Source organism: Bos mutus, chromosome 17 (assembly GCF_027580195.1).
Source record: "Bos mutus isolate GX-2022 chromosome 17, NWIPB_WYAK_1.1, whole genome shotgun sequence".
Classification (NCBI taxonomy): domain Eukaryota; kingdom Metazoa; phylum Chordata; class Mammalia; order Artiodactyla; family Bovidae; genus Bos; species Bos mutus.
The window spans coordinates 7511156-7534242 of NC_091633.1; the positions used below are offsets into that span (position 1 = coordinate 7511156).

The 23087-nt window shown below is 49.9% G+C and overlaps 2 protein-coding genes across 3 annotated transcripts in view; one reads left to right on the plus strand and one right to left on the minus strand.

The window, feature by feature from the left end:
• The first annotated feature begins 10185 nt into the window (after nt 1–10185).
• Nucleotides 10186–14404, plus strand: LHFPL7 (LHFPL tetraspan subfamily member 7). Its single transcript, XM_005889849.2, has 3 exons — nt 10186–10386; nt 11725–11863; nt 14033–14404. Exons 1-3 carry the CDS (start codon nt 10186–10188, stop codon nt 14293–14295), a joined length of 603 nt encoding a protein of 200 aa, XP_005889911.2. The 3' UTR covers nt 14296–14404.
• A 4704-nt stretch (nt 14405–19108) lies between these two features.
• The window catches only part of SGSM1 (small G protein signaling modulator 1), a 73444-nt gene continuing 69465 nt past the window's right edge, over nt 19109–23087 (minus strand). For both annotated transcript variants that reach the window (XM_070385953.1, XM_070385952.1), the window contains one exon: nt 19109–21251. In XM_070385953.1, coding sequence (XP_070242054.1) covers nt 21163–21251 — 89 coding nt within the window. In that variant the 3' untranslated portion in view covers nt 19109–21162. The remainder of the gene's footprint in view (nt 21252–23087) is intronic.

A 23087-nucleotide genomic window follows, 5' to 3' on the forward strand; every position in this document is an offset into this window, starting at 1 on the left:
GGGCTGGGAAGCGCCCCCCGTCGCCATGGGAACCGCGGCCGGCGGCGCCTGCGCGGAGGGCCCCGGGGCGGAGCTCAGCCCGCGGACTTGAGCTCTCGCTTGGCGCCGGGATCGGGGGGACGGTCCGGCAGGTCAGAGGTCGCAAGTTTCCACCGAAACTCCTCCCGGAAGCGCTCCTGGCCCTAGAGCCCCGACCCTGCCTCGCCTGACTCAGAACATTTGTACGTGATGCCTGCTTGCGTTGCCGGGGTTAGACCCCGGCTTTGGCCGGGAGTCACCCACAACACACACCGCGAACCGCCGCCGGGTCTGCGCCCGAGAGCCTAGTGCAGCCTGGGAGCTCGGGAGAGCCTCGCCCATTGAACCGTTTGGGCTACGGGCGCCCGGAGCGAGCCCGGTCTGTGCGTAGTGCTCGCGCCTCCTCGCGGCGAGCAGGGGACTCGCACCCGGGGCGGCTCATTTCCTCTGGAGTACCTACAGTGCGTATCATCCCTGCGGCCTTATGTTGAAGTGGGGGATGAAGGGTGAGCAGAATAGAGACTTTCTGGACAAGCTGAGAGAATCGTAGGAAGTCTCTCCTGAACGATAAAATGTCTGTTTTACTCTACTCATTTCATTCCATAGGTTTCTATTCAGCACCTACAGTATGCTGGATGCCAGGGACCCATCATACCGGTGGGGACTTCACTGGTGATACAGACTTTCATAGAGCTTACAGACACTGTTAATAGTATTTGCACAAATAAGTTGAATTGCATTTGGGACTCGTGCTTCCTTCCTTAGGAAGGAAATGTATGGAGACAATAACTAAAAATGTCAGTTGGACCTCAGTGAAGTCAAAGAAAAAAGAATGTAATGCTGTTTGGCTCCAGGAGATTTGGCAGGGAGCTCCCTTATCTGTCCTTCTGTGTGTGTGTGTGTGTGTGTGTGTGTGTGTGTGTGTAAGAAGGGACTCTTGTTACAGGAGATACATCACATCCATTGTTTCTTTTAATCCGCACCTTTGCAGCAAGGATCAGCACCTCCGTATCTTATCGAGGAGCATTCTGAGGCTCCCTAGGAGACTTGTCCCCGGTGATAGAACCCAGAAGTGGTGAGGTAGTGGCTCTATGACGTCTTGCAGCTTAGAATAATCTCCTGTATCAGCTGGATGTCTGGAGAACAGTCGTCAGTAGGATCCAACTCAGTGGCTTTTAAATACGACTCCCAGGCGCTTCCCTGGTTGTGCAGTTGCTGGGACTCCGTGTTCCCCCTACTCCCAGCCCTGGCTTTTCTCTTCCCAAGGAGGGGGGACAGTGCCAGTCAGGGACTTTCCCAGGACCCCTTCCTTCTCTTCAACCCCTGGTCTAGGAACTAGGTCCCACATACTGTAACTAAGGGTTTGCATGCTGCAACTAAAAAAAGATCCCACATGCTACAACTGGTAATTCTGCATGCCGCAACTAAGACCTGGTACAGCCGAATAAATAAATATGTTAACAAATAAATAAAAAGTAAATCTGACAACCATGCCCAGGGTGGTATCTTCAAGGTAGGGAGAATAGTTGGATAGAAAGTAAAAATGCCTCAAAATCCACCTTTAAAGTAGGGTTTTTCCATTATGTGTGTATTATATCAGCAAAGGCAAGTCCCTGTTTATAGTTCGCTGCCCTTTCTAGAACTTCTGGAAGCAGGAGCTTTTGTCTTTATTTCACTCCTGATTCTCAGTGCCTAGGGCAGGGCTTGGCAAATAGTATGTACTCAGAAAATACTGTGCTTAATTGGATTAAACGCATGAATAACCAACAGTTTATAGAGTACTGACTGCTACCTCTCCCCCTAACCTTATGGGAACTTATTGTCTCTCTGGGCAAATCTCAATTCACCAGAATGTGTGGGTTGAGGGTTCTGTTGAAACTGGATGTCTCTCAGGGGCCCATTTAGCTTAGTCCTCCATCTTGGCATCTCCTCTCTATCCCAGAACTTAAGTGGGGGAGAGAGAAGACAGTCCTTTTTCTACCACTCATCACAGAAACCCCAAACCCAGATATGGCCCCAGCCCTAGCCAGCCCACTCCCAATTTTGCACCCCAAGAAATGCCCAGCTCACACCCAGTGTCAGTGCATCTACCTACATCGGGCTTTGAGGTGGCGGGGTGGGGGGGGGGTCCCAAAAGTGCCAAACTACAACTCCCAGAGTCCTCCTGGCCCCAGGAGGGGCGGGACTTCCTGGTTCAGCCCCACCTTAGCAGATTATCCCTGCATTCCTGTGTCTTCTCTCCCAGGTCAGAGGCTGCCAGCCAGTACACACCCAGCGATTACACCCTTACCAAAGAGGTGTCAGGTTGTACATTGTTTTCAGAGCCAACACCCCACCCCTTACTCACAGTCCTGGCTTTTCTCTTCCCAAGGAGAGAGGACAGTGCCTCCCAGGGACTTTCCCAGGACTCCTTCCTTCTCTGCCATCATCTGCCCCCTCCTCAAGAAAGTCTGTCTTGATTTGGCAGCTCTGTCCAACAGAACTTTCTGCGGTGAGAGGGATGTGCTATATCTGCACTCTCCAACAATTAGCCACAGATGACCATTGAACACTTATATTTCGGCCAGTGTGACCAAGGAGCTAAGTTTTTAGTTGTATTTAATTTTAATTAAATAGCCACACATGGCTACACCTGTCTACCACATTGAACAGGATAGCTCTAGAACTCACACATTCCCTGGCAAAGACCATATTCACATATTTTCATTGGTGCGTATTCATTTTGTTTCTCTTGTAACTCGCCTGCTTCTTGAGACTGAGAGCCAGTGTGTTCTTTGAAATGTCTTCTCTCAACACCAGGCCTTTGCCCATGCCATGGACTCTGTCTGAATACTGTGCCCTCCGCTTGCCCATCATCTATAGCTACTACGTGTCCTTCAGATCTTAGCTTTAAGAAGCCATCCCTGACTACCATCCCCAACCCCCATGCCAAAGCCTCTGAATCTTCTAGCCCCAACTGGGCACTGATGACCCTGTTGTATAATTGCTCAATCACTTCTCTGTCTCACTTTCTAGACTGTGAGCTTGGGAGCAAACACTAGCATAATATCTGAAATAGAGTTGACCTTCAATAAGTACTCATGAAGTTCAATGTTGAATAAATGTTTTCACATAATACAGTCCTGTGCCTCATTCATGGAAATTGTACTAATGAAATATGTCATTTATTGAGCTAACTACTTCGCCTGTACTGTCTCATTAAACGTCACAACAGTCCTGTAAGAAATGCTCTATTATCTCCTTTTCACAGGTAAAGGGTCTGAAGCTCAGAGAGGTTAAGTGAATCATTCAAAGTCACACAGCTAAGATCGCAGCCTGGGTTCCCTAGAAAACAGAGCCTGAGGCAAGATTAACAAACTAATGCCTTATTGGGGATGTAATCCCAGCCTAACAAGAGTGAAGGAAAAGGGACTGTGAGACTGAGAAGGAGGGAGGGCAAATATAAGACGTTCTTGACTGAATTGGCCACAGCTTTTCAAGAAAATGCGACCAGGAGTTCCACCACTCAGGGCATCTCTGGGGGAAGCCACGTGAAATGGGCAGGGATGAGGGGCAAGAACTTCATCTGCTGGCCTGTCCCGTTTCCCCTCTGCCATTAGTGACCACTGGACCCAACCACTGCTCGTGTCTGAGCTGTGTTACTGACGCCTCCAGGCAGCCATGAGGAAAACCATCTCTGCACCCAGAAGCTCACCTGAGTCTAGGAGAGGAGGCTCCAGAACCCTGGCCCCAAGCCTTGGCCTCAGCTCCGGCCAGGTCGGCTGGGACCACAGCTGGGGCTGTTGGCAGAACGACTCAGGCCTCATCACCGCAGGCCGAGCTAGCCAAGTGGTTGCAGCAGTCTGACCCAGGCCGCCTGACCCAGGCCGAACTGCAGCAGTCTGACCCAGGCCGCCTGCGGGGGCAGGCGAGCAGAGGCTGGATGGCGTCCAGGGCTGCTGGGTGGCCGGGAAGGACACAGCTAAGCACACTTGAGAAGGTGCAACAATCACACCTGACAGAAATCAGACTGGGATTCAGATCCAGTTGAGACTAACCCCGAAGCCCTTCCACAAATATTGACTGAAAGAAAAAAGAGAATTAATATATGACTGAGTGGGAGGGAAAAAAAAACCCTGGCAATCATCTCTCCAAAACCTTGGTGTATTCCAGACGCCCTCATTTTATAGTGGAAAGACTAAGGCCCAGTAAAGCAGAGATGCTCTAAGGCCACACTAAGAGTGAGTGGCAGAGCTAGGACTTGAGTCTCAGTCTCAATCCTCCTGCTTCCCCTTTGTCTCATTTGTCGTGTCAGCATTTATGGCCTCAGAGTGATGCCTCTTGTTCTCACCTGCCCAGCATCCATTTCCCCATCCTCTGTAACAGCACCCTGGTTGTCCTCCTAGAAACCACCCCACTCCCCGCCTTTCGTTCGTGGGGTTCCAGTGTGGTGGACGTCAGGACACACCTGCTCTCATCCCCAGTCTCCCACCCTCGACCCCTAACCCTTGAGCCCAGGTCCTAGGTCCGGCCAATCAGAGGATCCCATTTCCCTGGCCACAGTCTTCGGTTCGTGGATGGGACCCATGTCTGTCCCGTGAGAGTTAATCACAGGAATTGCAGCCACTGTGTGTGAAGAAGAGCTTTCTTTTCTCCAGGGTTAATTACCTTTGGTTACCTTTCAGACAATGGAGAAGGAAATGGCAACCCACTCCAGTATTCTTGCCTGGAGAATCCCGTAGACAGGGGAGCCTGGTGGGCTGCTGTCCATGGGGTCGCACAGAGTCGGACACGACTGATGTGACTTAGCAGCCACAGCAGCTGAGCCTGGAGGCACCGGAAGCCAACACTGTGAGAGAGAATCTGCCTGAGGGTAAACCTGCCTCGGCAGGAACAGAGCTGAGAGATGGAGAGAAAGTGGGGGTGGGGGGGGCACTGCTTGTTCACCTGGAGCCAGCTGTGTCTGAAGCTGTACCACAGAATTCTCAGTTATGTAAGCTGACACATTTCTCGTTTCTTGTTGAGCCAGTTGGAGTTGCACTTCCATCATTTACAGCAAAAGGCAAGACAAGCACCTACTGGATAAAGGCTTTTCAGATCCGGAACCTACTCTCTGGAAGTTCACAGCCCGCAGGGTGGATATTCAGATCCCAGAGAAATATCCCTCAACTAGAACTACCAAGGCAGAAAGGCAGAGAGCACAATGACAGGAATTTTAACACCTGGCGTTTAATCTTGGTTAATCCCCATTCACACCTTCTTCTATCCCGGAAACACCACACCCTCACCCTATTCTGATTTGGGGCTGGCTTTTCTCTCTTTGCCCAGCTCACCCAGCAGCCCAGTGACAGGCTGTCAGTTTAAGAAACTGGGAAGGAAACACACACAGGCCAGCTTATCGCGCTCCTGGGCTTTGTTCACCAACCCGACTGTTTCCTTCAGATGGGAGGACGCCTGTCACCAGGTCACAGACTTACGTTCAAAACTGGAGCCTGAGAAGTAGCCACGTTGGAGGGTCTTGACCTGAAGTAGGTGAGTCTGGAGAAAAGAGGGAGGTGAGGTCAAGACTAGGGGGAGAGGAAAGTATTGTCCAGGAGCTATAATGAGCTTTAAGGGTCCACGAGCCCCTGAAATTACAGTAGTGTGTGTGTGTGTGAGTACAAGTAAGTCTGCATAAAGAATGCAGCTATGCTTTTAAATCATATTTTCAAAGGACTCCATCACCTCCAAAAGGTTAAGTCCCCCTGGTCTAGGATGTAGCCATCCTTCTGGGGGTGGATGTTTTAGTCTATTCAGGCTGCTATACACAAAGTGCCATAGATTACGTGGCTTATAACCAACAAGTTTATTTCCATCAGTTCCAGAGGCTAGGAATTCCAACATCAGGGAGATTTTGGTGTTTAGTGAGAGCCCGCTTCCTGGTATACAGATGGCTGTCTTCTTGCTACATTCTCATGCGGCAGAAGGGGCGAGGGTGGTCTCTGGGGTCTCTTTTCTAAGCTTCATGGAAGGTCCACCCTCATGGCCTCTTCCCCTCCCAAAGGCTCGCCTTTTTCCAGCATCACCGTTGGGGGTAGAATTTCAACATATAAATCCGGAGGCACACAAACATTCAGTCCACTGCAACGGGGAAACAAAAGCTGGAGTCATTATGTTACATCACAGTTTGACCCAGTGCACACGGCCAGCTTGTACCGGAGCTGGAAACTCATGAGCAGCCAGGGCTGAGCAGGCTGTGTGGCTGGGAGGATGAGACGAGGAGTGCGGCTCAGCGTCCTGCCCCAACCCCGATTCGCGCGTCTTTAGATTCCAGCCTGGATGTCCGCCTGGCCCCCAGGGGCCCCTGCTCTGCGCCTGCCCCCGATGGCGTCCTGGGCGGTCCCCTGGTGTGACGCTGTGTCTGTTTGCATCCGTTGATTGATGGCTTGGTGAAATACACACCTCAGACTTCACTTGGGCTACACCACGCTCAGAGAGCTTCCCTTGTCCTGACAAACCAGCCCCTCCCGCAGCTTCCCCGTCTCAAGTAAGGACAGCTCGCCCATCCCAGGTGCCCAGGTCAAAAGCCCTGGAGGCATCTTTGCCTCCCCACCGTCCCTCACACTCCAAGTCCAGTCTATAAGCAAATCCGGTTGGCTGGACCTACCTTTGACCTTCAACATAGATCCCAAATCTGCCCCTGCCCTCCCTGTCTCTTCTCTATCCGACCCACTGACTGTCTCTCACCTGACCCACTGAAATTGCTTCCTGTTCCTTCTCCCTTGCCTTCTCTTCTGCCTCTTCTCCACCCAGCAGCCAAAGCTGACCTTTTTAAAACACTGAGACAAGTCATGTCCCACCTCTGCTCAAGACCACCCACAGACTCCCCATCTAACTCAGAAATTAAAAGCCAAAGATCTGTCATTGCCTACAAAGCCTCCCACTCTCCCCACTTCCTCATCCCTTCTAGTCACGGGGGCCTCTTTGCTTCCTGCAACATGCCAAGTACAGGCTCGCCTCAGGGCCTTTGCACCTGCTCTGCCCTCTGCCTGGAATATTCCTCCCCCATAGATCCACACGGCTTCCTCCCTCAGCTCCTGCAGAGGTCACCTTCTCACGAGGCTTTCCATGACCCTTCCCTATCCATTCACCATGTCCCTTCCTGGCTTCATTTTTCTCTGTGGCACTTATTACATCAGGCATCCTTTTGTTTTGGCCTTGCCCACTGCGTATGAGACCCTAGCTCCCTGACCAGGGATCAAACCTGTGCCCCCAGAAATGGAAGTACAGAGCCCCAATGCACTAGACCTCTAGAGAAGTCCCTACATCAGGCATCTTAGCTAAGCTAAGTCACTTCAGTCGTGTCCAACTGTGTGACCCCATAGACGGCAGCCCACCAGGCTTCCCCCTCCCTGGGATTCTCCAGGCAAGAACACTGGAGTGGGTTGCCATTTCCTTCTCCAATGCATGAAAGTGAAAAGTGAAAGTTTCCTTTTTGTTTCTCTCTCTCATGGGACTGTAAGCTCCAGGAGGACAGTTGTTTTTGTCTGTTTTCCTCACTACTAAATCCCCAGCACTAGAATAGTTCTTAGAACATAGGAGATACTCAGTAAATCTGTTGAGTGGATGGACAGATGGACCATATTGTTCTCTCTTGTTTCTCTGTCTTGCCCTCCAAACCCGAAGTTCCTCGCGGGCAGGCATGATGTTTTGTTCCCTGCTATATCTATGAAAGTCTCATAGGGCTGGGCACATAAAAGCTGAATGAATGAATGATCAACTCCTTCCAATTGACGGATGAGGACACATGGATGCCAGAATGAGAAAGGGACTTATAAGGACATAGTAAGACACTAGTAGCCACCTCTAAACTCCCAAGTCTCAGGTCCCCTCCTGCCATGGCTGTCTATGGCTCCCCTGAGCCCATCCACGCTCCCTGGCTGGAGCAGGGGAGAGGGTTGACCAAACTTTAACCCTGGGTAGCCCCTGAAAAACGCTAGGGTATTTGACTTTAAACGAATTCCTTAATATCACTTTGGGTTTAGGGCTCAGAGTCAGCAGTTCCATTCCCTGAGTTTGACACCCTGGTCCACTGCTCACTTCCTGAGGCTTCTTTTTGTCATCTGTAAAATGGGAACTCAGATAAGAGTAGTACCTACCCTACCATGGGGGAACCATGAGGCTTAAACCGAATGAGGCATTGAAAGAGTTTAGAATGGGCCTTGATGAGTGCTCAAGAAAATTGTCAACTGCCTTGAACAGCAAAGCGCTGAGCTGGAGGAGAAAATATCCAATCCCTTTCAAGTTTCCCTTAGGTGAATTCCAGCTAATTGGAACCCGGCCGGATGCGGTTTTGGGTTATAATGCCTCATTTAAGTTTCTGGGCACCTGGATGGTTGGTGTGATTTTCCCAGGTGACACTGAGCATATTATCTGGAGAACAAAACTCCTTTCAAGGTCAGAAATGCCTGGAGAGGCACTGGGGCAGCCAGAGAGAGGCAAAATCGTGGGCCTCAGTCTGCTCTGGGCTCCCCAGCTTCCTGGCTGGAATTACACCCCTCGGGATCCTGCCAACCCCAAAGTTGAGGCTGATTTCAGTGGAGGGAAAAAAAAAACAAAAAACAAAAAAACAAACCCACCCTCCCTCACTTCAAGGCACTGCATCTCATTTGCTGGCTGGCTGCCATGAAGTTTTTCTAAGCTTGGGAATAAAGTGTGTGTGCCACCTAACCCCGACCTCCCTTCTCAGGCTTAGCTCAGCCCCATCTCCCTGCAACACAGCTGCATCTGACCCCCAAGAACCTTCACAACAACCCCGCTGGCCCCACTTCCAGAGAGATGACCTCCCCAAGGTCACCCCGGGGAGTTCGTGTGTTTCTTTCTACCTCATCGCCCTGCTCAGTGATCGAACCCAACCCTATCTGCCCCCTGGATTTAGAATCTGCTTTTACAGATGGAGAAACCGAGGCCCAGAGCGACGGGGTAACTTGCTCCAAGTCACACAGCTGGCAAACGCTAGAGGGACTGGCTGGCCTCCAAGCCCAGGACTCTGGCCAAGTGTAACGTGCTGGCTGGGCTTAGGGTCCCCAAGTGAAACCCAAGGTTGAAGAGCATTGGTCCTGGAAGCTCCGTGTCTATGTCCTTGTTTGGCTCAGTGGCTCCTGACACTCGGTGCCTCTGGGCTGCCTCAGCCCTTCTGGACCTTGGTTCTGACCATCAGTGACGACTTTGGCTATTAGCAAACCACCTTCCTGCCTTAGCCTCCTCCTCCAACACTCTATTACTATTTTGGTAAGACCGACTCGATTTCTCATTAACATAAATTTAAATGTCAAATAGATAACTAATAAATAGAATAAAACCATTCCAACAAATAAAAGAAAAGTCCAACCTCATCCCCCAAGTCTCACTAGACTCCGTTGCCTCCTCAAGGCTCCCCGTCTTCCAACAGAGGAGACTGACAGATGATTGGGGGGTGTTTAAGACCCTGCAGCTCTTACAGAAACTTGCTCCTTGAAGGGTTGAAGAAGAATTGAAAACTAAATAACTCAGCATCCTATGATTTAGAGACATTTAAGGATGAGTCCAGGTGCCACCTGACCTCTGTGGCAACACATTAAACAGCAATAAAGAATGCCATTTGTATACATGAAAAATACACACAGACTGAACAGTATCAGTTTTGCAAAAATACCTCCAAACAAAAAGAGAAACATTAAATAATGGTCAGAGATTGGGAGGAGGTAGCCGATGAGCAGGGTGGTTGCTAGAAACACAGCATCTGTGTGTGGTTTTGAGAAAGGTCCCTTCTCTGTGTAGAAGCAGACCTTAGGGACACTGCAAGGCTCGATAGGCAGAGTGAATGAATGAAGAAATAAATGAATGAATGAGTGAGACATGAGAGGGGGCTTGCATGGACCAGTGATGTTCATTTCCCAGGAGGACTGGTTGTGTGCCAAAGTCTGTGTAAGCACTAACGTTTATTCTAAAATTTGGAGTTTTGGCTTCCAGAATGTGTTAGGGAAGAGCTCCACCCCAGTTATGAAGACCTCCCAGAGCGTCCCAGGCCAAAGCGAAGCTAATGACCTGGGATCCAAAGACAGGACCAGATGCCTGGCTGGTGGGGAAAATGGGGACATCCTTTCCAGACCCCATTTTCCTCCTTCCACAAATCTTGTCTGTTGACTCCTAGGTCACTGACATGCCCTGATGGTGGGCAGTGTGTGGGCAGCTCTGGGGCTTTCCCTCACCTGCATCTCGGCCATCAGCCTTGTCTCCCCTGCCTGGTTCCAGACCACCACCTTCTCCTTCGGTGTCCTCACCTACTGTTCCTGGCCTCAGGGTGACAGCTGGAACCAGAGCTGTGGGACCTTCCAGTCCCTGGATGACATTCCTGACTTTGCCTGGAAGGTAAGACGTGGTCTTGTCAATGTATTGCAGTTTTGAGGGCTCAGGAGCAGGGCATTCTCAAATGCATTAGCGCAAAAAAAAAAAAAGCCAAGTTCTGCCCACCTCCGTTCCAACCTCTGACTCTGTAGGTATGGGGTGGGGTCTGGCAATGTGAATTTTAGCAAACACCCAGGATGATTCTGAAGGCAGCTGCTGGCCCACGCAGTGCCTTTATACAAATTAGGAAATGGTGCCCCTTCCTCAGGACACTGTACGGCCATCTGCTGGAGAATTACTATAATCAATAGGCATTTCTGTGCTGACTCCCAGCTCCTAGAGTTGTGCAGTGCACAACCTGTACACACCTGCCTGGTCACCCTCTAAGCACCGCTAGATTTGAAAACCACGGCTAAGATGTCGAAAGTCTCTGTTTTGATGCAAATTACCAATTCCACAATCGGGACAATGGGTTGGGATGCCCAGTTCAGCACCTCTAAGCAAGCCTGTGTGTGTGGTTAGTTCAGTCTGACTCTTTTTGACCCCAGGGACTCTTGCATCACGTTCACTGGCAGGTGGATTCTTTGCCACCAGGCCACCTGGGAAGCCCATCTAAGGAAGATTACACAGCCTTCAAAACCAGTACAAAGGTGCCTCTCTTGGTGACCCTGCTGTATAGCAGGTACTCAGTAAAGAGAAGGTGAAGGTGAAGTCGCTCAGTCGGGTCCGACTCTCTGCGACCCCATGGACTGTAGCCTACCAGGCTTCTTCATATAGTCAAAGCTATGGTTTTTCCAGTAGTCATGTACAGCTTTGAGAGTTGGACCATAGCAAAGGCTGAGCGCTGAATAATCGATGCTTTTGAGCTGTGGTGCTGAAGATGACTCTTCGAGTCCTTTAGACAGCAAGGAGATCAAAACAGCCAATCCTAAAGGAAGTCAACCCTGAATATTCATTGGAAGGACTGGTGCTGAAGCTGAAGCTGAAGCTCCAATACTTTGGCCACCTGATGTGAAGAGCCGACTCATTGGAAAAGACCCTGATGCTGGGCAAGACTGAGGGCAGGAGGAGAAGGGGACAACAGAGGATGAGATGGTTGGATGGTATCACTGACTCAATGGACATGAGTTTGAGCAAAATCAGGGAGATAATGAAGGACAGGGAAGCCTGGCGTGCTACAGTCCATAGGGTTGCAAAGAGTCAGACACGACTTAGTGACTAAAGAATAACAACAACAAAACAGGGATAATAATAGCACAGACCTTGGGGGGTTTCGAGGACTCAGCAGCTAATCAGTTAAGCAGAGGGAGTGCATGACTGCCCCACCCCAGTCGACACTGTCCTTCTCTCTCTTCCTGGCAGGTTTCAGCTGCAATGCTCCTTGGAGGCTGGCTCCTATTGGCTTTCAGTGCAATTCTCCTCCTGTCCTGGGCCCTTGCCCCCAAAGGACTGTGCCCATGGAGGGGCAGTGGTCCAGTGCCAGGGGTACAGGCAGCAGCAGGTAACTTTGATGTCACATACAAGTGTTCCAGACATGTTTTGGAATGAATGGATGAATGAATGAGCGAGCCTATAAGCAGAGACTTGCCTCCTGGTTGAATTTCAGAGATAAACCCTACGACTGCAGACTATTCCTGATCCTTTAACTAGCCAGAAATTGGGGGTAGGGAATGATATCCTTAACATCACTCTCTCTGGCCCTTATCCAACCCCAATCCTAAAAGTTGTCCTCCTTGTTTCTCTCCTGAGCATCCACTTTGCATCATTTTTACCAGGACCACATATACAGTTGGGCAGGTTGTGCACTGCACAAGGGCATCCAGCTGAGGCTGGGGGTGCTGAGACCTGCGTTTGCCCAGAAGAAATGTTGTTGTTTCTGTTGTTTAGTCACTAAGTTGTGTCCAACGCTTCTGTGACCCCATGGGCTGTACCCGCCAGGTGCCTCTGTCCATGGAATTCTCCAGGCAAGAATACTGGAGTAGGTTGCCATTTCCTTCTCCACGGGACCTTCGCAATCCAGGGATCAAACCCGTATCTCCTGCTTGGCAGGTAGATCATTTATCACTGAGCCACCTCCAAAGCCCCCAAGCCCAGAGGGTTGCTTTTCTCTAATTCACACATCGGCTTTGGATGATCTAGCTCAGGACTCGGTGGTAACCCTCATCCAATTAATTCTCCACCATCTCCCACCTGGATTAGAGGTGACCACCTCACGCATCTCTCTGCTGCCACCCTTATCCCCTAGAGTCTGTTTGCCACACCTTGGCCAAGTGAGACCTGTTAAAACTGAAATCAGATCAAGCCACCGCATCAGTGACTTCCTGTTACCCATGAGGCTCCACTGAGGAGGCCTTATTCCTTCATTGACCTCACCTCTTAACTGGCTTCGCCAGGCTCAGCACACGCCAGCCACATTGGCTTGCTTTCTGTTGCTCATAAGCACCAAGCTTGTTCCCTCTGCCTGGAATGTTCTCTTCTCAGATCTTCACAGCTTGCTCCTCCCACTTTATTAAGGGCACTGCTCAAATACCTCTCTCAGTGGGGGTCTCCCATGACCTCAAGGTAAGGGAGCTCCCCTCTCCTTAGAGTCTCCTTCCTCCTGCCTTGCTTTCTATTTTTTTATAGCCTGAAATATCTCATCTGCCTACCTGATTGTGTGCATCTCTCTCCAAGAGAACATCAGCTCTGCGAGGTCAAGGACACGTCTGCCTTGACATCACCAGCATCTGACACAGTGCTCCGCACGTAGAGCTCACTAGATATTTGCCGAATCAATGAGTGGAGACACAGTCCTTGTCGTCAGCTTTCACAGTGTCTAGTGGGGGTGGCAGTTATAACTCGGTGGATATTTGGCACAATAGGATGAGCACAGGATGTAAGGAAAAACTCCAAGAGGGACCTGACTCAGTGTTTAGAGGGGGTGTTAAGGAAGGCTTCCTGGAAGAGGCGTCACTGAGATGAATCTGAAAGGATGAGTAGGAAGTTAACCAAATGTGGAAGGGCATTTCGGGTAATGTGAACATCAGGGGCAAAGGCACAGAGAGACAAGACAGCAAGGCACAGTCAAGGAACTCCAAGTAGACAAGTGTGGCTGAAAGGGGGCTGGAGGTCACGTGACTCTCCTGAGCTGGGACTGCCTCCAAAGTGAGGAGGTATCTGGTTCATTTGCTTAGTATCTCTAGTGCCTTCCACAGAGCCCCTGACAGTTTTGCGGAATGAATACACGGACGGATGGGTGGGTTGGTGGATGCGTGGAGTGGGGTGTGTGAGTAGGTGGGTGAGCTGATGGATGCATGCATCAGTAGATGTAATGCTGAATATATGGATGAATGGCTAGATGGATGGGGAAAACGGATGGGGGAATGGATGGATGCAGGGATTGGTGGGGGGCATGGGGCTAAGTGGGTGGTTGGACAGATGGATGGATGAGTGAATGGATAGGTAGAGGAATGGAGAGCCTGAGTGGACTAGAAAGTGGTTGAAAGGGTGGGTGAGTAGGTGGACAGATGGTTGGAAGGCTGCTTGAGTGATAGGTGGATACAAGGATAGGTGAGCCAATGAATAAGTGAATGGATGATGGATGATGAGTGAGTGGATGGGAGGATTGGGATGCAAAGTCAGCCCAGGGCCCCTGAACCAACACACCGGCTTTCCTTCCTGCTGTCTCCAGCCATCGCCACCATCATGGGCCTGCTGGTTTTCCCCATCAGCTTGGCCTCACCGTTCGCCAAGGAAGCCTGCGTAGCCTCCTCCATGTACCATGGTGGTCAGTGCCAGCTAGGCTGGGGCTATGTGACCGCCATCCTCAACGCAGTTCTGGCCAGCCTCCTGCCCGTGATCAGGCGGCCCCATGTGACTGAGGTCCAGAGGAGGACCATCTTCTTCTCCAGTGACACTGAGAGCATCATCCTTGTGCCAGAAACGACCAAATGAAAATATCTCAGGAGGAGAAAAAGAGCCCAGGCTAGAGTTGTATGAAATCACCACACACCCAGGTTCAAATCCCACCTCTGCTCCTTGCTTGCCGTGTGGCCTCAGGCAAATCGCCTCATCTCTCTGGACCTCAGTGTATAACTTCTGTAAAATGGGGCGGGGGAGGGGGTTGAAATAACGCCTACCTCGGAGGGCAGTTATGAGAATTAAGATGCTGTGTATAAATAAAGCCCTTAGCATATGTTAGGCAAACTTTAGCTATTATTATTGTAATCCTGACCCCCGAGGAGGATTGTGGTGAGCATAAACCTATTCATGAATAGTGCCTGGGGGCAATTCTGGATCCATGGTCATCACTCAGATACTACTCCTTTCAATGGGTATGTGCATATTCTCTCTCTCTTCCCTTCAGTTCTATAACTCCTCTTGGTGAATCTGGAAAGTATTTATTTTCCCATCAACGAGAACGTCCCCTTATAAATGAGAGCTGGTCCAGTGTTGGGGTGGGGATTCGGCGGGGAGTGGGGTCAGGCGTTAAGGACCTGTCTCACCCCTTCATGCAATAACCCCACTGATATGAAAACCTCACCGTTACTTGGGGCACACGAGGCCCCTTGAGACCCAGTCCTGACCTCTCTCTTCAGCTTCTTTCTTGTCACCCACCCGACCCCGCGCCTCTCTCTCCGGCCGTGCTGACTTCTGAGCCCACAGTCCGTCTCTTCACAGCTCCACACTGCTCTCTCTGCCATGGGGTACTGGAGCCAGCCTGTCACCTTTGCCGATCATGACCCAGTGCCCTGCTTTGGGAGCAGCACCTTCATCCTCCCTTCGGATGTGACCCTCAGCCACTTTCTGACTGCTTAGCCAATCGGGAATGGTCAGAATGACTGGTTCAGAGATGGGCCTGGGACCTGTATAAACCAGCATGGAGGAGAGCGGAGCCACGAGATGGACACAGATGGAGCGCTAAGGAGTTCACTTGACTACCTGGATCCAGCCACGCCTGCTCCCCCACCCGCAGGACCCATGGTGACAGGCAGCTCCAGGCTGGCATCCCTGTAGCTTGTGGCTGCACGGGAAGAAAGCGTGAGCCACTCTCTTCCCAGGGAAGGAAGCTGATTGGCCAGGAGTGGGTCATGTGTCCCCCTGGGGAGAGGGGGCTGTCAGCAATCTAGACTAGAAGGCTACAGTTATAATGTAGGCGATATAGTTTCCCAGAAGATGGGAGAAGTTGCTGGTCCTGGAATGGGGCAAGGATGCTGAGCAAGCGAAAAACTTTCAATGCCCAACTCCTCTCCTTAAGGGAAACTTGGTTATCCTCATTTCACAGAAGTGAAGACTGTAGATCCGAGAGACAGAGTCACTTGCCCAAAGTCACACAGCTGATTGGTGGCAGAGCTGGGATTTGAATCCAGGGCTGTCAGACTCTGTGATGGAGGCAGAATGCCATCTCTGCCCTGACCTAGCTCATCAAACTCTTTTGGTTTTAAACATTCAACTAAGACCATATGTAAACAACAGTACTATATTATTATAGCAATTCTATTATTTTGAAAAACACATCGGCCACTGAGAATGCAGCCTGCATTCATCTCTCAGAAAATAAGGACTATAATTACTTTTACAAAGTCACAGAATAACGGAATAAGGTAATAGAAAACCTAGGAAGCTGCCACATGGTGTGCAGATGGACTCGAAGACCCTTGGTATGTTTGAAGTGTCATCAGAAGCACGTTGATGGAGGTCAAGCTTGAGTGGGAAGATTTCAGGAACCCTAAGCAGCATCCCCAGGTGGCTCAGACGGTAAAGGGTCTGCCTGCAATGTGGGAGACCAGGGTTCAATCCCTGGGTCGGGAAGATCCTCTGGAGAAGGAAATGGCAACCCACTCCAGTACCCTTGCCTGGAAAATCCCATGGACAGAAGAGCCTGGTATGCTACAGTCCATGGGGTCGCAAAGAGTTGGCCATGACTGAGCGACTTCACTCACTCACTCACTCACTCAAGCAGCATCCTCAGTGCAAAAAGCAGCAAGCAGATAGATGCCAACAAGAAGAAGCCCAAACAGCCTCAGGTCACCCACCTGCGCTTGAGATGAGCCGCCTCCTCTGTGTAATAACCTTACAACAGTCCCCTGCAATCCAAGTTCCTTAATCATCTCTCTTGACCACGCAGCGTGGCTAGGAGGATCTTAGTTCCTTGACCAGGGATTTAACCTGGGCCCTCGGGCAGTGTGGTGTCCTAACCACTGGACCGCCGGGGACGTTCCCTTTCATTTTCTCTCTCAACAATTTCAGCAGTGCCAAAGGGAGCGATTCTTCAGCCTATGAAGCAGAAGCATTTCCACAGACACCATCTTTATTTGACAAGAGACAGAGAGATCTGTCTCATTTTTCTCTTCATCATAATAAGAGGCGCTCTTTGTTTGGAGGAGCCCTGCCCCTACCAAGGCTGGAAATCACTGTGCTTGCTCCAGAAGTCTGAGTAAAGGATGCCAGGAAGATACCGGAGGAGTCCTGCCTAACGCCCTGATGTAATGGAAAGTCCCCAGGGCACTGCAGGGTTTGGAGGGTCATCTGAATTCTGCTAGATTGACTCCGAGGATCTGATTGTGTGGGCTCAAGCTCTCAGTGATTCCAGTGGCTTCAAAGCCAGCAGCACAGAGCCCCGAGAGCCCTTCCCTGAGTCAGCAGAACCCAGTGCAATCCAGTCGGCGTGGGTTTTGCTCCTGCCAAGAACTGATGGCCTCACCATACCCCCTCCAGGGGCTCTCTCACAGCCGAGAGGGCTCAGAGCTCATTCCTCCCCCAGTTCTCCTCCAGGAGCTGTATTCTCAGGTTTCAAAGTTACCCCTGAGAACCTGAGCAAGAGATGACGGGAACTCAGGGAAACTGAGGTCTCTACCAGGAAATCGTTCCTAGTGATGCTCGGGCCAGAGGGTCCCAGTGAAAGAAGAGGGCCAGGACTGAATCCACAGCCAAAAAAAGTGAAAGTGTTAAGTCACCCAGTCGTGTCCAACTCTGTGCGACCCCACAGATTACAGCCCACCAGGCTCCTCTGTCCATGGAATTTTCCGGGCAAGAATACTGGAGTGGGTAGTTGTTCCCCTTCTCCAGGGGATCTTCCCAACACAGGGATCAAACCCGGGGCTCCCGCATGGCAGATGGATTCTTTATCATCTGAACCACCAGGGAATCCACACCCAAGGGAGGCATTACTACCTCCAGTTTGCAAAAATGAAAACCAAGGCTCAGAGAGATAAAATCACTTGCCCCAAATCACATAGCCAGGAGCTGGCAGACTTGGGATCCTAATTCATCACTCCCCAAACATGTGGACAAAGATACAGAATGTAATTTTAGTTGGTGCAGTGAGAAAGTCATTCCCACATCAATCCTGCTTGAAGTCCTCCAAGAAGAAAAGCTTGTCTGGTGCTGTCTTTAACTTCTCAGACTCTTATTATATCTCTTTTGAACAGCGAGAGAGCAGGCTTCAGGAAGAGGCTTCGGTGGGAAACAAGACTTTGGTAAAATAGTAGTATTCATTTCTACAACCATTTTCTATTTATGCAAATGATCCTGGCTTGCTCTTAGCTTGAAGTTTAAAAAGTGAGTTGATTTATGGGATCTCCTGGTGGTCCAGCGGCTAGGACTCCATGCTTCCAATGCAGGGAATCCAGGTTCAATCCCTGGTCAGGGAACTAAATCCTACATGCCACAACTAAAGATCCCACATGCTGCAACTAAGACCCAGCACGGCCAAATAAATAAATAAGTAAAAAATTTTTTTTAAAGCTGAGTTGATTTAAAGAAAACTAGTAAAGATATAATAGCGCACAGATATGGTCCAAATCATAAAGGGGGCAGCAGGTGAGTTGAGTTTGGAAGAAGCTATCATAAAACTTGGGGAGAAGACTCACTGATTGATGGATCTAATGTCTCTCAAACTTGAGTATCTGTTTGAAAACAGAGAAGAGATCTAAAGTAGTTCCTCCCCCTGCCCTTAGCTGTACCCTCACCTCCCTTCCCTGCCAGGCTGCTGGAACCTCAGGCCTGGGAGAGGAGGAGGAAGATGGAACAGGACGGCACACATGGGCACTGGCCCTTCTGAAACGGGATGGTCGGGACCTCCTCAACTCTTTGTGTAAGTGCTTCTCAGCTGTCCCCGTGGACTCTCCCAGACGCCAAACGGAAAGCTTGAGGTGAAAAGAAAAGGGAGTATGGTTTAGAAGGGAAATGGTGGAGCAGCCAGAGGGGCCTAAACCCAGCATGTTGTCCCACATGGGAACAGCATCATTCAGGTGAAGACACAGAGACAGACAGTATCCACGCACTTGAGGCTACAAGGAGCTCCCCGTGCAGAGGCCTCAGGTTCAATCCCTGGTTGGGGAACCAGACCCCACGTGCCGCAACTAGGAGTTCCCCGGGCTGCAACTAAAAAAAGATGCAGCACCGCAACTGAAGACCCCACGCGCTGCACATACACGAATAAATAAATATTAAAAAAGAGTCATCACAAGCTAAATAAATGGCTGTCTGAAGCCACTGAGATTTGGGGTCGTTTGTTACACAGCATCGCTTGTGGTAACAACTAACTGATACAAAGGATGAGACCAGTTCCCCCAGCCTTGAGCTTTCTGGGGACAGATCAGGCAGCTAGCATGAGACTCTGTCCCTCTGCGGGTCTGGGTCAACTGGGGTGGGCTGAGAGGAGTAGGGTATGAGGACGCACTCTTCAGCAGCAAACATTTCTTTCTTTCAAATCAAAGAGAAAATCCTCCAACACAGAGGCAAGAAATAACCCAGGTTCACACAGTTCTGTTTATATATATTTTCTCTCTATTTAGACACGACTCTTCAGTAAACAGTAATAAGATATGTTGGCAGCACTGAGAAAAGGAGAGCACTCCGGAGATAAAACGACTCCCACGCATTTGATTCGGGGACACAAGGACACACACGCAACGTACAGAGACCCGAACAAACACAGTAAGCCAAATAAATAAGCATTGTTTCAAATCACAACCACGACGCTCTCTGGAACACCACGAGAGAAGGCAGAGAAGAGATCTTGTGCTGTACTTTCAGACCAGTCTCTTAAAAAATAAATAAGAATCGGAAGGTCTAGGACCTGGGTCTTGCTAAAATAACATCCTCTGTAGTGAAGAGTTGAGTGGCAAAATAAAACTCTTATCTAGAGGGAGATTTCATACATGATCACCCGTCTCGGGAAGGCAGAGGGCCAGGGCGGGGAGATGAAACTTTCACAGAGCGCTCTTCGGAAGCGAGGTCCATCTCTCGTCCATCCCACCCAGGACACCCCACTTGGGCGGAAGTTCAGATGCAGCTGAAAGTGCTGGGTCCAAGGGAAGCGCCTTCACAAGCATGCCAGGCAGGGACTGCTCCCCCTCCTGGTTTGCTGAGGATGGGAGGACAGATGCGCCCCTCTGTCAAGGTTTCAATGTGCTTGATGAGTCTCCTCTCCTCTTCAAAATCCTACCTGCCATTCTTGGGAAGAGCATCCTTCTGGGACTCTCTCTGTTTCTCCTGACTCTGGTCCATTCTCCGAAGCAGAGAAGGGCTGGCATGACTGCTCTCCCAGGAGGACATGTAGGCAGGGTAAACTAGCTCGCCTAGGGTCTGTTTAGGGGGTTGGTAACCCTTTGTGTGAAGATATGGAGGGAACCATTTCCAGGCTAGGCTGTGACCCGGATGCCAGTTCATCAGCTCATTTTTTTTTTCCCCAAGGAGAACATCCGCCACACCCTACCCTGGCCAACCTCTGTCCTCCTCTCTTCCCTTTGTCCTGAGTTAGCAAGGGCACTTAAGGAAATGCCAGCCTCCTTGAACAAGTGGCTTGCACCAACACACACCTTCCAAGCTTCTGGAACTCCAGACCCAATGTAGGAAGGAGAGGCGAGGTCCTCCCTAGGATGAGAGGAAGGGGATGTGGGCTCTGCCCTGCCCGGAGCAGGGGCTCTGAGGAGGACCATGAAGAGGCCTGTCTCAAGCTTACAGACCCTTCTCACAGCCTTTTGTTGAAAGAAGAAAAAAGTCTCTCCTGGGGCCAGGGGGAGGAGGAAAAGATGAGAAAACCCCAAAACTGAAATCCCCGACCCCAGGAGAGATGTGCAGAGGACCCCATGTGCCTTTTCTAAATGGGGGCTGGGGGGAGTCTCAGGACACAGGTGGCTCAGGTACGAAGAAAGTGGGGAGGGAGAAACACTTGCAGTCCCTCCTCCAAGCCAGTGGTTCTCGAACGGGGGGCTACCTGGCAATGTCTGGAGAAGTTCTGGATGTTATAAGGCGGGGGGCGGGGCAGGGGGTGGAGGGCACTACTGGCATCTAGCAGGGAGAGGCCAGAGATGCTGCTCAACCCCCGACACTGCACAAGACAGTGTCCTTCATAGAAGAATTCTGTGTCAGCAGCGCTCTGCTCCCAGCCACGCTCTGGAACATCTCCAAAGGCCCCTTCAGAGCTCAGAGGCAGCCCCACAGACCTCTCCTATACCCGTTTCCGAAAAGTTCCCAACCCAAGTCTCATCGGACAAGACAGCCTGGAGGGATGGGAGGGAAAGGAGAGGAGACCATTCCGGAGACCACGAACAAAGATGCTCCTCTGCCCACCAACAACCCCCAACTTCCACAAGGGAGAAATCCCAGGCTTGGGCGATCTTTGGTCAAACAGGAAAACGTAAGGCTGAACTGAAGGGGCAACCCCTCCACCGCACCTGCCCAGCGGCCAAAGCTGGGGTGCTTGCTCTTTGCACAGAAGTCCATGCTCGGGAACAGACATCAGGACCTCGCTCCCCGGGAGGCTGGGAGGAGAAGCAGGCGGGACAGGCGGGCGGGCGGGCGGTGGCGCGGCCCTCACTTGTTCTCAATCAGGGTCTGCACCTTGTACACGAGGTCCCGGGCCAGCTTTAGGACCTGTTTTGTGTTGTGTCGCTCGGCCATCTCTGAAAGAGCAGAGAGCAGAACCACATGAGCCTTCTCTTTGTTTGTCCTTGGGCCACACTTCCAGCAGAGACCCTGAGAGGTCTCTGGGGCACCCCCATCCCCATCACCAACTGGTATCACCCCCAGAGTGGCTCTGGAAGCACAGACTTTGGGGACGGCCTGTGACTCCAGACCTCAGTTTCCTCATCTGTGAAATGGGAACCATAACAATACCTACTTCACAAGGTTACTGTGAGCTCAAACGGGATGAAGTGTGTTTGTTTAAAAAAATGTGCGTCTGTGTGTGTTTAAAAAATGTTCGGTCTTCTCACCATCCTCCTACAGACACAGGGACTGGGCACCTTTTAAGAAAGCAATGTTGGGCACACGGTGGATGCTTCAAAGCAGAGAGGAAAGGAAGCAACAGAAGGAGGTGGGGAGGGGAGGGGAGAAAGCACAAATAGCCATTTTGTCAAGAATAACACACAATGATCAGCTCTCTGAAAAATAATAATCCTAAATTTAGACATTTGTCATAAAGAAATCATCTGGTAGGAGCGAAAGACGCTAAGACCATGGTTCCCAAACTGGGTGCCGAGGGTACCCCTGTGAGCTCATGGCAATTTGGGGGGAAATACAGCGATCTTCCACACCTGTTAAACACCACATAAACTGCTAATGGGAGTGAGTGAGTTTGCAATTTGCGCTCCTATCAATGGCTTTATAGTGTTGCAAAAAAAACAAGTTTTCAGCAAGCAGTTGCCATGATAAAAGCAAGTATCATGTGAAAATCACTATGGAAAAGGAAGTGAAGGTGGTGAGTTCAAACTGATTCCAAAATTTGAGAAGTTGGGCAAAGTCCAACAGGTGAGAATACCCACTAGAAACTGCTTGTTTAAATATAAAATATATTATTTTCTTTTGACTTATGGCTACTAAGTTGTTAGGATAGATATACTTATCAGGTGGTTTGGACTTAATTATTCAATAGTTACTGAACGGTCCGGGATGCCATGAAAATTTCACAGAGACACTAGAGGTGCTATGAACTAAGAAAGTTTGAGAACCTCCACGCTAAGATATGAATTGCTTTGGGTTCTCACAACCTCAAACCAAAACCAACGTAGATGTTAAACCAGAAAGGATGGTTCAGTAAGTTATGAACAGGTGCTTGAGGTATATTCTGCTTTCTCAAAAAATTATTATACGGAAAATGGTTTTAAAAATATCAAGTGGAAAAAAGCCTAGATACAACTGGATTCTGTGATGGTTGTTGTTTAGTCACTAAGTCATGTCTGACTCTTTGCGACCCCATGGACTGTAGCCCACCAGGCATCTCTGTCCATGGGATTTCCCAGGCAAGAATACTGGAGTGGGTTTCCATTTCCTTCTTGAGGGGATCTTCCCGACCCAGGGATTGTCTCTGGGTGTCTCCTGCATTGGCAGGTAGATTCTCTATGGCTTAGCCACCATGTACATAAGTTTGGAAAAGACTGAATGAAAAAATAAATATTTTTAAATGAACCTGTTAAGTGCAACATGGTTTTCTGGGTTTGATCCTAGAGCAGAAAAAGGACATTAGTTAAAAACCAAGTGAAATCAAGTAAGTCTGTAGGTTAGTTGATAGTACTATATCAGCGTTAATTTCTTTGTTGTGATACATGTATGAGGATCAGGTAACATATTAACATTAGGGGCTGCTGCGTTAAAAGGTACAGGAAACTCTCTGTACTATCTTTGAAATTTTTTCTAATAATAACTAATAGTTAATTATTATTATTATATATTATTAAAATATAAAATATATTAATAATAATAACTAATAATGTTTCCAGTGTAAGGTCATCACTGGCGGC